General features: G+C 32.3%; 1 protein-coding gene and 1 long non-coding RNA gene across 2 annotated transcripts; one reads left to right on the top strand and one right to left on the bottom strand.

The window, feature by feature from the left end:
* Positions 1–3,770: 3,770 nt before the first annotated feature.
* LOC128187403 (uncharacterized) lies at positions 3,771–4,280 on the top strand. Its single transcript, XM_052857849.1, has one exon. The coding sequence runs from the start codon at positions 3,771–3,773 to the stop codon at positions 4,278–4,280; it is 510 nt and encodes a 169-aa protein (XP_052713809.1).
* A 5,741-nt stretch (positions 4,281–10,021) lies between these two features.
* On the bottom strand, positions 10,022–12,543 carry LOC128186607 (uncharacterized). Its single transcript, XR_008243967.1, has 4 exons — positions 11,814–12,543; positions 11,301–11,318; positions 10,786–10,906; positions 10,022–10,629 (listed from the first exon to the last, which is right to left on the bottom strand). It is a non-coding gene; the product is annotated as an uncharacterized LOC128186607 (long non-coding RNA).
* Between the last annotated feature and the right edge of the window lie 1,952 nt (positions 12,544–14,495).

Raw genomic sequence — 14,495 nt, 5'->3', positions numbered from 1 at the left:
TTATTGGTTTCAAAACACAAATAGTAAATACACCTGATATTATTTACATTGATAATGTTCAAAAATATTTAAAATTAAATTCAATTAAATTCTACGAACAACCGATTATTTTTTTCCCTATGTCGTATCATTCGCGCGTAAATAAGTATGTTATGTACATATATATAACATGTACCTCAGAAAAATTTCAAATGATTACACAAAAAAGAAAGTTGCAATTAGTATTTCGGAATTTTTTCTGAAAGTAATTTCACATTGTATTGAAAAGAACAAGAAATAAAAATGATTTAAATTTTTGACTCAATATTCGTATATATTACCGGCGCTTCGTACATGTGTAACGGCGTACAGTGTATAGATTATTATGCGTAAAGATTCCCATAATAATTACTAGTAATTGCATGACTGTGTACATTGTAGGCAAATCCATGTGTTAATTACTTCTAACTAAAGACTCTTGGTTTTCCGTTAACAGTGGTTTAAATAATTTTCAGATAATTAATAATTTTTTTGTCATTCAAATTGTATGCTTCATCAAATACGGATTCCGATTACATTGAAGTCATTAATTTTCCATTGACTATTGACAAAAAAAGAGACGCTTGACCATCCAATGAAAACAAATACACAGAGTTTGATTGACAGGTTCAGCCAGGTGCAGGAGACACCCGATGTCCGAGGTTATGTGTGCTGCTTGTACAAAGTCGAATGGTCTCAGTAAGAGTTATCGATGTAAATAAATTATAAAATATATATATGCTTATCAAAACATGATCGTTTAAGTTACAGCGAAGTACATTGAAGCGTTTAAGAGGGGTTTACTCCAGAAAAGTTTCTACCTAATGTTTTGACCGACCTTTGTCCAATCAGATCGTAGCTGGGCGGAGTTAAGACATTGCCGCTCATGACTTGAATGAGAGAAAGAAATGAGAGAGAGAGGGAGTGAATTGAGTAAATTATAAGAGGTGCCGATAAAGAAATAATCATTAGTTACAAACTTGCAAACAAATTAATTAAGGTATGTATACAAAAATTACATGTATATCCTATATTGTATAACTTTAAAGCGTTTTAAAAACGATTGTGAAAATTTCTTTAGCCGTCGACAACATGCACATGGATAAGAATGACGTAGCTTATATCCAACTAAATTTCCTAGCATGGAGTCCGAGAATACGGACATTAAGTATTTTGGAATGCGAACGAATGATCACTTATGAACATGATGAATTTAGATGTAGTGTAAAGGAAAGGCAACGAAGGCGGATGCTTAGTGGAAAAGTTAAACGTTTAAGGTAAAGAATGTTTCACACTGAGTAACCATGAAGAAAGTTTTTATACAAAGTAAATTTACAACCTATGTTTAATTCCAGGAAGATTCGGCAAACTTTGATTTGATTATTAACGGTAACACTTGTAATACAAACAGTTTCTTAAATATTCGTACAGTCTTCAATGTTTGACATTACCTTATCCTATTACTGATCTACATATAGACATTGTTGTTCCCTGGTTAAAGAATTTCAAAACACTTCAAAGTTCCATAAATTTTTAAGATATACTATACTATGTCCCGAGTTTTTTCTTCTACCACTTTTTGCTTGATATTTCAATAATAGTAAATACCTTTGTGCTCAAACTAAGTTTATCCACTTATATGAAAAATGTCCAGATTATATGTGTTGAAACGCCCCCTCTACCGCTTCAGGTTTCACAACACATCCCAATATTGAAAGTCTACGGGGATTTTGCATTGCATCAGCCATTAATAAGCCCGGATGATAACGTTAAAAAATTGCGCGAGGTATCCCGAGTACTTCCGAATGGAGAAAGTAGTTTATAATCTGCATTTGAATTATGCACATTTTTATAATATGAATTCTCTGACATTTCCGACAAGAATTTAGAGAAAACCTCTAATGAATCATTTTGTGCAATATTTTAAAATAGAATTGATTTCATCAAACTATGTTTTGGTATTCCAAATATTTCAAAAATTGTATGGATCCAACCAATAATGAACTCTAGTCTCGTTCAACCAGATGCTCGACTGTCTCCGTTAATCTCCGACAAGTAAGAGATACCAGGTCACATGATAGCTTGATGATGCGACCTCTAAATATAGACTGACTCTCTACTTGCCGGAGATGTAAGGAGACAGCCGATGGTTAAACGAGACTATATATTGAACTCTGGCGTAGGAATACACACGACTACAAAAAACTTCTAATTGTTCGTACCATTTAAAATCTGACTATTTCCAAGGTATTTATAAGTTTCCTTTAAAAAAAATGCTTCAGCGTACATAACATCGAATTTATCGATTATTTTCAAGAACTAAGTCTTGTCAGCGGCGATGATTTGTGCTTACATGTAGGTGCAAACACAGTTTCAGTTTCGGTTTGCTAGAGTAACTGCATAGGAGAGTTGATTAAAATCAACTCCCAAATAACACAATTCCTGACATGAATCATGAGTACATGTAACAATGCTTGCTACTCTCTGAAAATTTACAAGCCATTAAACATCTCATTTTTAAAAAAATGTTTGAAACGATTGCATAAACTGTGTTCGACAGATAGTTTTCCTAAAACATTTTCTTTCTTTCTTTTTCAAAACATGTTTAATATACAGGCTTTCAATCACAACACATTTTTATAACAAAAGCAGAACTGAAAGTTTAGTCATTATAATTTATTGACACCATATCACATACATTTTCAACTCGCAGAAACAACGGAAGACCTACTCGTGGCTTTGCCACGAGCTCTGCTCTAGTTGGGAAATCACTTTTTTAATAAATCATTGTTAGAAACCAAAGACCCGTCTCGCATACGCGTATAATTGAATGCGAGACTGGTCGTGGATTTCCGATGATGTTTTGTAAAGTAAACTTTTACTATATTCTGAATATTCAAAATGTTTTGATCTCTTTTTTGTAAGATTGTAAGAAATCTAGAATTGTAGAAAATAATTTTATTAATTCTATTTCAAACAATTAAAGACGATGAAAGGAAGCATAGAAGAAAAAAATTAATGCAAAAAAAATAAAATTGACGTTCATGACGTCGTGACGTTTTCGACGAGCTACGTCAAAGTCGTGTTAACATCTCTTACTAAAATTGCCATAAAATGCTTAAAACACACAAGATCGTGGATATCTTTGTATATTATTAGTATTAAGAAAGAGTTGACTAATCAGAATTGACAAAAAAGTGAGTTTGTGAAATTTTGACCTTAAGGACCCTTTTCTCATGACGGCAGTCATATATATTTACATTCCACATATTTTTTGCTTGTTAAGTGTGTTGAAAGCTACGGCAGTTATAACAGTGTAATGCACACAGGGTACTCAAAGGTTAAAATGACGAGTTTTATTATGACGTCACAAACGTTAAACGCTTATAACTGCAACGTCACAAGCGAACATCAAAGTTCACGCTTGCGGCTGTTACTGTGGCTCTTCCATTAATATGAAATTACTCTTAGGATAAGATAGACATTTTAAGGTATAAATCACATTTTTAGACAAGGCATGAAGTTAAAATAATGTAAATATAAGCATTAAATCATGATTTTTTGAAGTATACAGTCTCATAACTGCAGCGATGCTTGCATACAAATTTTCATAACGCGCTAAAACGCGATTCTCAATTTGTATGCACACACCGCTGCAGTTATGAGACTGTATACTTCAAGAAATCATGATTTAATGCTATAGTATATCAATTGTAAAAAATTTAGGTGTCATTTTTGATTCGTTACTGAACATGGATCACCAGGTTCGAAACATCACAAAATCATGTTACCACCAACTACGGAACATTGGTGGCATTCGACCCTTAATATCAGAAAGCGCTAGTAAAACCCTTGTATGCTCACTTGTGACCTCTCGTTTGGACTACGGCAATGCCTTAATACACGGTGAATGTACCAGTTCCTTGTCAAGACTTCAAAGGGTTCAAAACACAGCCGCTAGGATTATAACGCGTACTAGGAAATATGACCACATAACACCAGTGCTGGTCAAGTTACACTGGCTTCCAATCGAGCAGCGAATTCAATACAAGCTGATCCTACAGGCTTTCAAAGCCTTACACGGAACATCGCCATTTTATATGCAAGAACTGGTCCAGGTCTACAAGCCAAATAGGTCTCTGCGCTCAGAGAACTCTATGCACCTTGTTCAGTCGCGTGCGCGGACTAGGTCGTATGGTGACAGGCGGCTCGACGTGGTCAGTTCTACATTGTGGGAAACCTTCCCCAAAATCTTAGATTAGAGGGAATTTTTTATTCGTTTTAAAAAATTATTTTTAGAAAGGCTTATCCAGACTATTCTTAAATATTTACGCATTTTAAACTTTATTTTATTGAGTATAGAGACAGCAGCACAGCATTGATTTTAACATGTAAACAAAATTTAGTGTTATTTAAGTATGTATTTTTTTTATGACCACATTTCATTTTAAATTTGGTGTATTTAGGAATATTATTTATGTTCTTAGCTTTTTATGCAAATAGCTTTTTATATGTACAGCGCTATAGAGTAATTTAATATAAATTATATATGGCGCTTTATAAATTTTGTATATGATAATAATAATAATAACTAGACACGATCTCGTTGCGAGCAACGAGGAGGTCTTCCGTCTGATTTTAGTATTTGAGATATATGCTCGATCTTGATTTTGCTATTTAACAGCTAAACATGATCTAGAATAGAAAAACAGGGTCTACATTCTAAGGGCCAGATAATATTTTGTTTCAGGGATAAGAGCGTTGCTCAACAAGTGTTTAGAAATTCGTCACTGTTCTTGAGTTATCTGAGAAAAAAACCGTTTTAGGGGCCAGTCCCTTATATCCTTATTGGAGCTGCTGAACCAACTTTTGAAGGCTGCATTTTGTAAAGTACATCATTTTGAGCACCTTTTCTTCTATACTGCATTTCAAAATATTTTCCTTTTTGAGATATAGGTGGTCATAGTTTATGGACTCTTGACCCCTAAAAAATCCTTATTACATAACACATGAATAAATCATTACATTACTTGGATACATAACTGTAAGTTAAACATATTTGCTTCTATAGCCTTTCATAAAAATTTCCCTCAGTAAAGAGCTACAGATGAAACATTTTAGAGCCCTTTAGTTCCCTAACTTGCGGGGTCAGTCCCTTTTTCTTTATATCAAATAAAAGGTCATTTAAATCTCAACACATTTTGTTCAACAATTGTTTAGAAATTCGTTACTGTTCTTGAGATACATGAGAAAGAACGTTTTAGGGGCTGATCCTTTAACTCCTTATAGGGGCCGTTTAACAAAATTTTGAAAATTTCAAATTATTAAGTACATCATTCTGAGTATCTTTTCTTCTATTTTACTGCATTTCAAAATATTTTTCCTTTCTGAGATATTGATGATCAAAATTCTGGAATTTTGGCCCCTAAAACCCCTTAGTATGTAATACATGATAAAATCATTACATTGGTTGGATACATAACTGTTAAATAAACATATTTGCCTCTATAACTGTTCACAAAATATCCCTCAGTAAAGGGCTACAGATAAGGACTTTAGAGCCCTTTGGACCCCTTATTTGAGGGGCCAGTCCTTTTTTCTTGATATCAAATGAAAGGTCCTGTAAATATAAACTTTTTTTTGCACTACATGTGTTAACAAAATATTTTTCAGAAAAGAGATAAACTAAGAAAACCATGAAAAATAACGACGTTTTTTTTAGTCTAAATTTTCGGGACCAGGCAAGCTTTTCTGCCTTTTGAGCGTGACAAATATGAATGCCAAATTGCACATCTACAATCTCTTGTCTACAATCCCTGAAAGTTTGAACTCAATATCTTTTACCGTTTAGGAGGAGATCCCTAGACAAGCCAACCCTCTGAAAATCGCTAAAACGTCATTTTCTCAAAAACAGAAATGACGTCATCAAAATAAAAAAATGTATATTTAGTTCGGAATAATATCTATTAGATCTGAAAGTTTCACGAAAATCGGTTCAGCCATATCCGAGAAATCGCCTGCACAAATTTTGTAAGAAAAAAAAATAATAATGGGGAAAAAGAAACCGAACGAAAACAATAACTACATGTAAAGGTCTTCCGTTGGAAAACGGAAGACCTTAATAATAATAATATCAACAAACTTTGCCTATCGGAGATTTTGTATTGCAGCAAGCCCGGATGATAACGTTGAAAAATTTCGCGATGCATTCCGAGTGTATTCCGATGGAGAAAAAATGTAAACATTCCCCATTATAAATCTCCGTGAGGAATCTGTTTTCGTTTCTGTGAATTTTTCCGAGTGAAAGATGATAATATGTCAATGAAATTATCTTGGAAAATATCCCTTTCAACTATTTCAATTGCACTTCTTTCACAGGTATGTGTATTTTTATTAAATATTGTCCAAATGTGCTGCATAAATATCTTGGGACAGACTATAGTCCGAATTTCTATTCACACACGCCTTGCCGGTAGAGCTCGCTTCGCTCCGGCGCTGTGCGCCGGCGAGCTGCGCTCGCTAATAATAACACCCCTGCGAATGTTATTGTCATTTAAATTTTAGACCACGTGGTTTTATTTGACCCTTTCAGTTTCGCAGTAAAAATAGTGCCTCGTGTTTATAGTCTATTTTAGAGAATCTAGGAACTTGTAGTCAAATATAAATTCTAGAGGTTTATTGATTTTAAACTTTATCTTCATTAATTGGTGGATAAAATGTGTTCTAGACATAAGTGTGCATGACAATGCAAAAAATAGTTTTTTTTGGCTTTTTTCTGCTGTTGCGACAGTTAACATGCGTTGTAGAGATCCCCCCTAAGAATTAATTTTCGATCCGCGCCTGACCTAGTAATAACATCAATTATAGTGAAACAGACTAGTTGTACTATTTTATGCAGAATGTTCCTTGAAAATGGCTCGATATTCTAAGTTTTTAAGCAAAATATTCACCCGTTATTTTTTTAAAAACATGGTATTGCACACCACAAACATGGCTATGATTTTATTAAGCACCCCAGTGTTTATATTATCAACCACTCTACACGTGGTTGAACACGAACGATAACTCTGTTATGAATACCATCGTTTAATTTAAAAAACCGCTGGATGGTGAAATAAGACATACATCTTAAAAGATGTTGATGTTTTAACATGAATCAAAGTAGGATATGATATGAAAATCGACCAGTACTTACGTATTTTGAGAATAATATCCGAACACTTATACTTCCGCTCGAAATTTCATAGGAACTGAACAAATCTCGGTGAAGTCTCGTGAACTTTCATTCTGGATATCGATTTATTACATACTTACATGTAGCAACGATAAAGAACATTCCGAACACATTCGCAGGGGTGAATAAACAAGGCTTATAACTGCCAGAATACTGGTAACACGCAGCTATTTATAAGTCTTTTTGATTATTCAAAAAAGACACAAGGAATCAAGATACAAAAGAATAAACATTGAAACAATTTTAAACTCTGTCGTAATGCAAGCAATTCTTCATGTCGGTTTATTATACTTGAAATGGTCCTTACAGCGATTAAATAGGTACACAATTTTAATGATTTAATGTAAGAATACAGTACCAAAATCACTCAAAATTCGAGTTGGAATTTAAACGCTAATTTACGCTTGCAAATCAATCCAGAAATTAAAAATCTGTGCAGCATCTATCTAAATTACAATCTTAATACTTGGTTGTCTCATTTTATAAAAAAATAAATATAAATTGTATATATGTATATTTATAATTATTGTTATATATTTACTGCAGTTCATCTTGTTCATTTAGTAGTTCTTATTTTTTGCCTTAATGTAGAAAGAGTTCAAAAATACATTTAAATATTAATGCATCTATACAAGCTCCTGAATCCTCTATTTTCAGCTCTGTCACTGTATCGAGCCAATTCGTTGGATGACACATTTTCCTTTGGTGTAACGGAAACTTCTTCAAAAGATAATTTGTTTATTAGTCCCCTACCGGTTTTCACCGGAGGGGACTATAGCTTTTCTCTGCGTCCATCAGTCCGTCCGTCCGTCTGTCTGTCTGTCCCACTTTAGTTTTCCACACTTTTTTTCTTTATGCGTTTGAGGAAAGGAATATAATATGAAATTTGCTGAACAGCTTCAAAATGTCAAACTACAGAACAAGTTTACACTTTTGTAGCGTCTGGTTGACATATTTTCGAGAAAATTATTTTTTTTATATTCCAATTGTTTAATGCTCGGCTTCGTTATCGGGTTCGGTGTGTATTGAATAAACGAGGAAGGTATGGAGTCAGTAATAATATCATGCATTTTACTTGGACCATTCCTTGTATTGTTTCTAACAAACAAATAAGTTCTGTAAAATAGTGTCAAGCATTGTGTTCTAAATTTAATCGACAGGTTTTTTTTTGCATAATTACAATCGGGTTCGTTATCGGGTTGGTCTGTTGATTCGAGGTACAGAAGACGATAAGAAATGATATTCTGCGTAACAGTGTATTGTTTTCACAAATTTCTACAAACCGGTAGGGGACGTGTATTGCTTATGCAATACTCTCAGAATGCTTGTTCCAAATGTCATTATGCACAGCTCGCTCACTGTCTCAATCGATGACAAATGTTCCTGCAGTGCGACAGAGACTTCTTTAAAAGATACTTTAACTTTTCAAATATCTTCATATTTTGATGCATATCAGTCTACTCTGTAGGAAAAAAATTATTGCCTGGATTAAAATAAAAAAGAAATAGAAAAGAAATTTGTGAATGACATGTTTATTGCATTGCTTAAACTGTATAAAATCATATTTACAAATTTTATGACAATAATCTTTTTTGTTTAAATAAATATCAGGCAGGTTTCTTACAGGGCAATTCGACAGTATACCAACTTATCAAAACTGATGATCAACTCCAAAAGCCACTGATGAGGGTAAAGCATCATGTGTAGTAAATTCCGATCTGTCTAAGGCCGTTTATAGAGTATGGCATAGGGGATTGCTATTTAACCTTCAAACATATGGCATGCAAATTTTAATAGAATATTAGAAATGCCTCATTAAATCAATCAACATCCTAAAACTGTACAGGAAAAACACATTAGACATGTTTTGGTAGTATACAATATCTGCAACCCATTTCATCAAAATCAAGGCCTCGCATATCTCTATCATAAACACGTCATAGTATTGTTTTAAAATCCTACGTAGCGAAAAACAAATATAAAAATGATATTTTTATTGAAGTAACAATATTATTCCATGATGGCGAGGAAGATGAAATAAAAAAATCCCGAGACTTCCAAAGGGGTGGAATATGATATTTTCCAAAAAAAACAGCGGACTTTTTTCGCCCTTTCACAAGTCTTAGAGTGTCTAGACCAATGAGATGTCGTTTATACAGAATTGATATGTGAAGAGTTATAATAACCTGCAATATTTCATTTAAAAGAATGAATTTTAGATGAATTCAATCCTATAGAGAAAAATTAATGGCAGATGAATACACATGTACTGTGAAAAAAGTATAAAGTGCTTTCTCATAAAGAGTAGTTCAATAAAAACAATTGTTGAGATTAACCTGCATTCGATTATGTTTATATATATTATGATTATATTATTATTAGTTAATAATGAAATTGAATAGTTTTTTAGCTACATTTCATAGCTTATACCAATAAATAAAATGCTCGTTTCCAAAAATACTTGTTGCACTTCAAAATTTCCGCATTGCATATACAAATTCAAGGCACAATGCAAATAAGCAACAAGCATCCATCAAATAAAATCATTTTAATTATCCTTGAAAACTCCATAATTCTAAACTAATATTCCGGAATTTCTGATTATATTTGCACTTTCATCGATGAAATTAAAAGTCTGACCTTTGAATTAAAGTTTCAATTACAATATTTGATTCATAAACGTTGTGTGAATATAATTTACACAATCTGACAGTTTTTTTTAAATTTTATCAGCGATCACATGTAGTAATTTCAGAGGAAATTTCAAGGTCCCCTCAAACATTACGGTATTGGCATACGAAAGGAAATGTTTGCACTTAATGTTTAAAAGAGCTCTTAAGACATAACTTCAGTTTCAGATTCTTACGAATATAAATCGATACAGTAATGGTTTATTAATAGAATATATTTGCGCATCCTTACGATTGAAATTTTCATTAAATTATATTGATTGTATGATAAATACCATACCCAAAAATGGTACCAAACAAATGCAGAAAAAACTTAGTATGTTTATTGAAAATTAACATTAATTTAGGACAAATACAAGTAAAATAAAACCCAGATAACTTCCTACGACACCTAGAAATGTCTGTTAAATTCAGGCTGGCATAGAAGTAGACAGATATGTTTTTCATGTCACGGAGCGTATGAAAACGCCTAAAAGAATGAGTTTATTTAAAGCATGTGACTACACACACTCTATGTAGATGTTTGGTGTACTTGTTTCGTCTTGCTCTCTTTCACTAACATCACAGTACACCGATGACCTGTCATCTATGTTTGGTTGATCGTATACACGTGGCAAGAATATTTCTTCACGATCAACATAGTTAGATGGTTCCCGACCATGGATATTTGGAACCTGGGTATTACGTCTATGGAATAGAAAATGATATTAACTACTTTACAGAGTCGAACCAAAATAGCAGCGCGCTAGTCTAATGAAAAAGGAAGAAAATGTTAGCAAAAGCAGAATTTCTCTAATAATTTTTTTTTTATCTTTGATTCATTGAACTAATAAAAATTGAAACCTGTTGAAAACCCATTTCAAAGCGTATCCAGCTGCTGACATGACAGTTCCGATGAGGATTCCAAGAAGAACAAGTAGAATTTTATCTCTCAGATCGCTATTTGATCTAGAGATCTCATATCCTTAAAAAAAGTATAGTTATGTCATATTCTACTTTTTAAAAAAAAAACCGCGATTTTATTTATTTTCTCTCTGATACGTTTGGTTATAATGTGAATTTATTTTACAAGTTTTTTCTATAAAAATTAAATACATGAATGGGTACAAGTGTCGGTCTTGATGTCAAAATTGTACGATTTAGATCAGGATGCTTACAGAGTTATATTACCGATTGCGGTTCTTAAGAATTCAAAAGATACTATAAAAGAGTTTATATTACAGACATAAATCTGTAAATTAACAAATTTATAAACATTTAACAGATATACCAATTTGGCAATATATTCTTAAAAGCTAAAAGACATCACAAATATGTTTCTTTTAAAATTCAAATACAAAACAAAAAAATATTCTCACCATTCAGCAGTTTTGAAACTGTAAAATAAATAATTAATATTAATAATATATAGCATTCACTTTAAACTTTTTGAATTTTTTTTTTCAAAACAACGCAAACAATTCATAATAAAAGTCTAATAGGCCTTTGCTTTGGGGTGACCTATAGATATCAGTGTGTCCCTCCGAGATCACTTATCCAAAGCATATTTTCTATCCCCTTGGACCAGTCATATTTAACCTACAGAGTGCCTTTGAATAAATGTTGTGTAGCGACCTTTAGCTAAGCTTCTAGGTCTATGGTTAGGATCAAAGCAGAATTATTTTAAAAAATCTTGCCCGGAGTTATGTATATTATTGAAGCGGTCTCATTAAGAGATGATACGACTGATAAGAATTGGTCACCGTTTCAACCATGTCTAGTATTGACTAATTTTCTTGAAAAGACCCCATAAACATCCTATAACAATAAAAAAAAAAGGAATTTATACTTGGCAAGTATTGTTATGTCGTTTGTTAAACTATGCAACTTACCGGTACATCCAACAATTCTGTCACAGTCTTGTTGTTTCGTACAGTTACATTTATCCTTACAGCCATGACCGAAATACCCCTTTATACAAGGTCCACCGGAACAGTTGGCACCAAATGAACCTATGCATGCTTGTTATTCAAATAACAAAACCAACAAGATATCTGTGAGGCAATGCTCACTAGTAATACCCCCGCTCTAATGTGAATATTCAAATTAAGCAGTCATTTAACAGAAAGTTGGCGTCCGATTAGTACAAAAATACATCCCACAATATGGTATGCCTAAACAAATAATGTGTTAAAATTTCAAGCATCTGCGATAAACAGTTGCTGAGAAATCTTTGACGAAAGTTTGTTTTAAAATTTTTACTAAAAATAAACAAAGAAGTCATTTAACAAAAAGTTGGATTCCGATTGGTGCAAAAATATATCCCACGATATAACATGCTTAAACAACTAGTGTGATAAATTTTCAAGCATCTGCGATAAATAGTTGCTGAGAAAAATGCGACAGATTTTTTTGTGACGGACAGACGGACACACAAGGGTAAAACAGTGTACCCCCTTCTCCTTCGCAGCGGGGGTATAAATATCACTCAATGGAAACTCATTTATTTTTGCTATGCATCAAATTTCTTTCAAAGTTATTAAATGTTTAATTGAACAATAAAACGCTTTCTTTGATGAATTATGCAGGACATGACGTAGCGTCACTGTAGAAAAATACATAACCCGCTTTGAATAGCTGGCTATATAATTTTTTTCTGCAATGATCTTCAAAACCCGCGTGAATCATCAGAGAAAGCATTTAATTGTTTTTATTTAAAGTAAAACTGCCTAAATCCTTGTTCATGTTAAGCAGTACGTCAGATTAAAGAAATAGCCAAGTCGTCTTTTTTATATATATATATATATATATATATATATATATATATATATATATATATATATATATATATATATATATATATATATAATTTAACTCTGATGTCATCATTTCAGTCCTGTCAGTATCACCAGAACTATGAATACCAATTAATATATAACTGTTAACATAATGTTGAAAACAAACCCAGAAACACTCCTTTCCGACATAAGAAATCATTAAATGGTTTTTAGCTTTTTGTCAATAATAAAAAAAAATGTGCATGGCATTATTCATCATGCATTCATCTACATATTACTTGATTAATACTTGATCAAACAGTAGACAATATTAAATTTTTTAGAATTTTATTTTGCTGCAAAAACCTGCTAGTATACTAAGTCTGCCTGTAACTTAAACTTTTATGATGAATAAGATTTGAAAAAATCATTAATTTTTGTCAAAGAAAATATTTCACGTATAAGGAATATATAGCAGATCAATTTTTGTACAGGACGACAATAATTCAATTTTGCCCCAATTAAGGCTTCTTAATGGCTTTTCCCACAAAAACAGAGCTAACTGAAATTTTAAAACCATGATATTTTTTGTCATTTTAGTAGAAAATAACATTTTCTTTAAAAAAAATTTCAACATGAAAATTGCAGCTCATATTGCTTTAAACATTTCTGCAAATTACCAGGAAATATTTGTTAACTTACGTTCACAGCTATTATCTACACGATAATAATTCATGCAGCACCTACAATGATTCTCCAAAAATCAATAATGAAAATTAGATTTCTTCAATGTTGTATAGAGAAATCAATAGATGGATAGTGAATCCAAAAAATAATCTTAAAACTGTTTAAATTTTTGAATCACTAAACATCATCATTACAGAACAAGAAGTACTGCATCAACTCAAAGTATGAAATGTTACAAAACCTCAAAGTCCTGATGGTATGTCTCCTTTGGTTCTAAAAAAATCGTTGCCTAATCTATTGTGAAACCTCTTACAAAAATTTACAACTATTCCCTTACAATTGGTCAACTTTCAGATATTTGGAAAAACTCACAAATTACTCATAGTTTTTAAAGAACAAGGGAAGTGCACATATTGTAAGTAACTATTGTAAATAACTTCTGTTGTATGTAAAATAAAAAAAAATGTTTAAACATACGTAAAACTACTGTCTTGAAAATAATATCATTAACAAATATCAGTCCGGATTTCAACCTGGTAATTCCACGGCCAATCACTTAGTTGAAACATATAATACAATAATATCTAGTCTTAATAAAAGTAGTGATATCAGATTTGTGTTTTGCGAAATCTTTTTTGCGTAAGCTTTTAATAGAATGTAGCACCAAGGTATCCTATGCAAATAAAAATACTATGGAATCTCTGAAAAATTAATACGTTGGGTTGAAAACTACTTATCTGACAGAACTCAGAAGGTAGTTAGTCCTTGATGGATATTTATCAACATTACGAAGCACTAACTTCGGTGTCCCAAACGGATCAGTCTTCGACCACTTTTCATTCATTTTGTACATTAATGATAAATCAACAAACTTAGACATCCAAGTTACATTATTTGCTGATGACATATATTTTTGTTTAATACCTAATGTAAGGGATTTTGTTGTTTTATTTAAAAATTAAATATTAGCGTCTATTTTGAACTGCCGGTCAATAGACTGCGATCTATTGGACTGTCGGTCAATAGACCGTGATCTATTGGAACGGCAACGTAAATCAGAACGCGTGTATGTTATATTGTTATACTTTTATGTGAAATACTGAAATCTGA

The sequence above is a fragment of the Crassostrea angulata genome, chromosome 6, assembly GCF_025612915.1.
Source record: "Crassostrea angulata isolate pt1a10 chromosome 6, ASM2561291v2, whole genome shotgun sequence".
Lineage (NCBI taxonomy): Eukaryota > Metazoa > Mollusca > Bivalvia > Ostreida > Ostreidae > Magallana > Magallana angulata.
The sequence above is the reverse complement of the archived record's forward strand: the minus strand, read 5'-3'. Positions and strand labels throughout refer to the sequence as shown.

Excerpts from the sequence above, each read along its gene's own strand:
- LOC128187403 (XM_052857849.1), top strand. The coding sequence starts at position 3,771 with ATGGATCACCAGGTTCGAAACATCACAAAATCATGTTACCACCAACTA.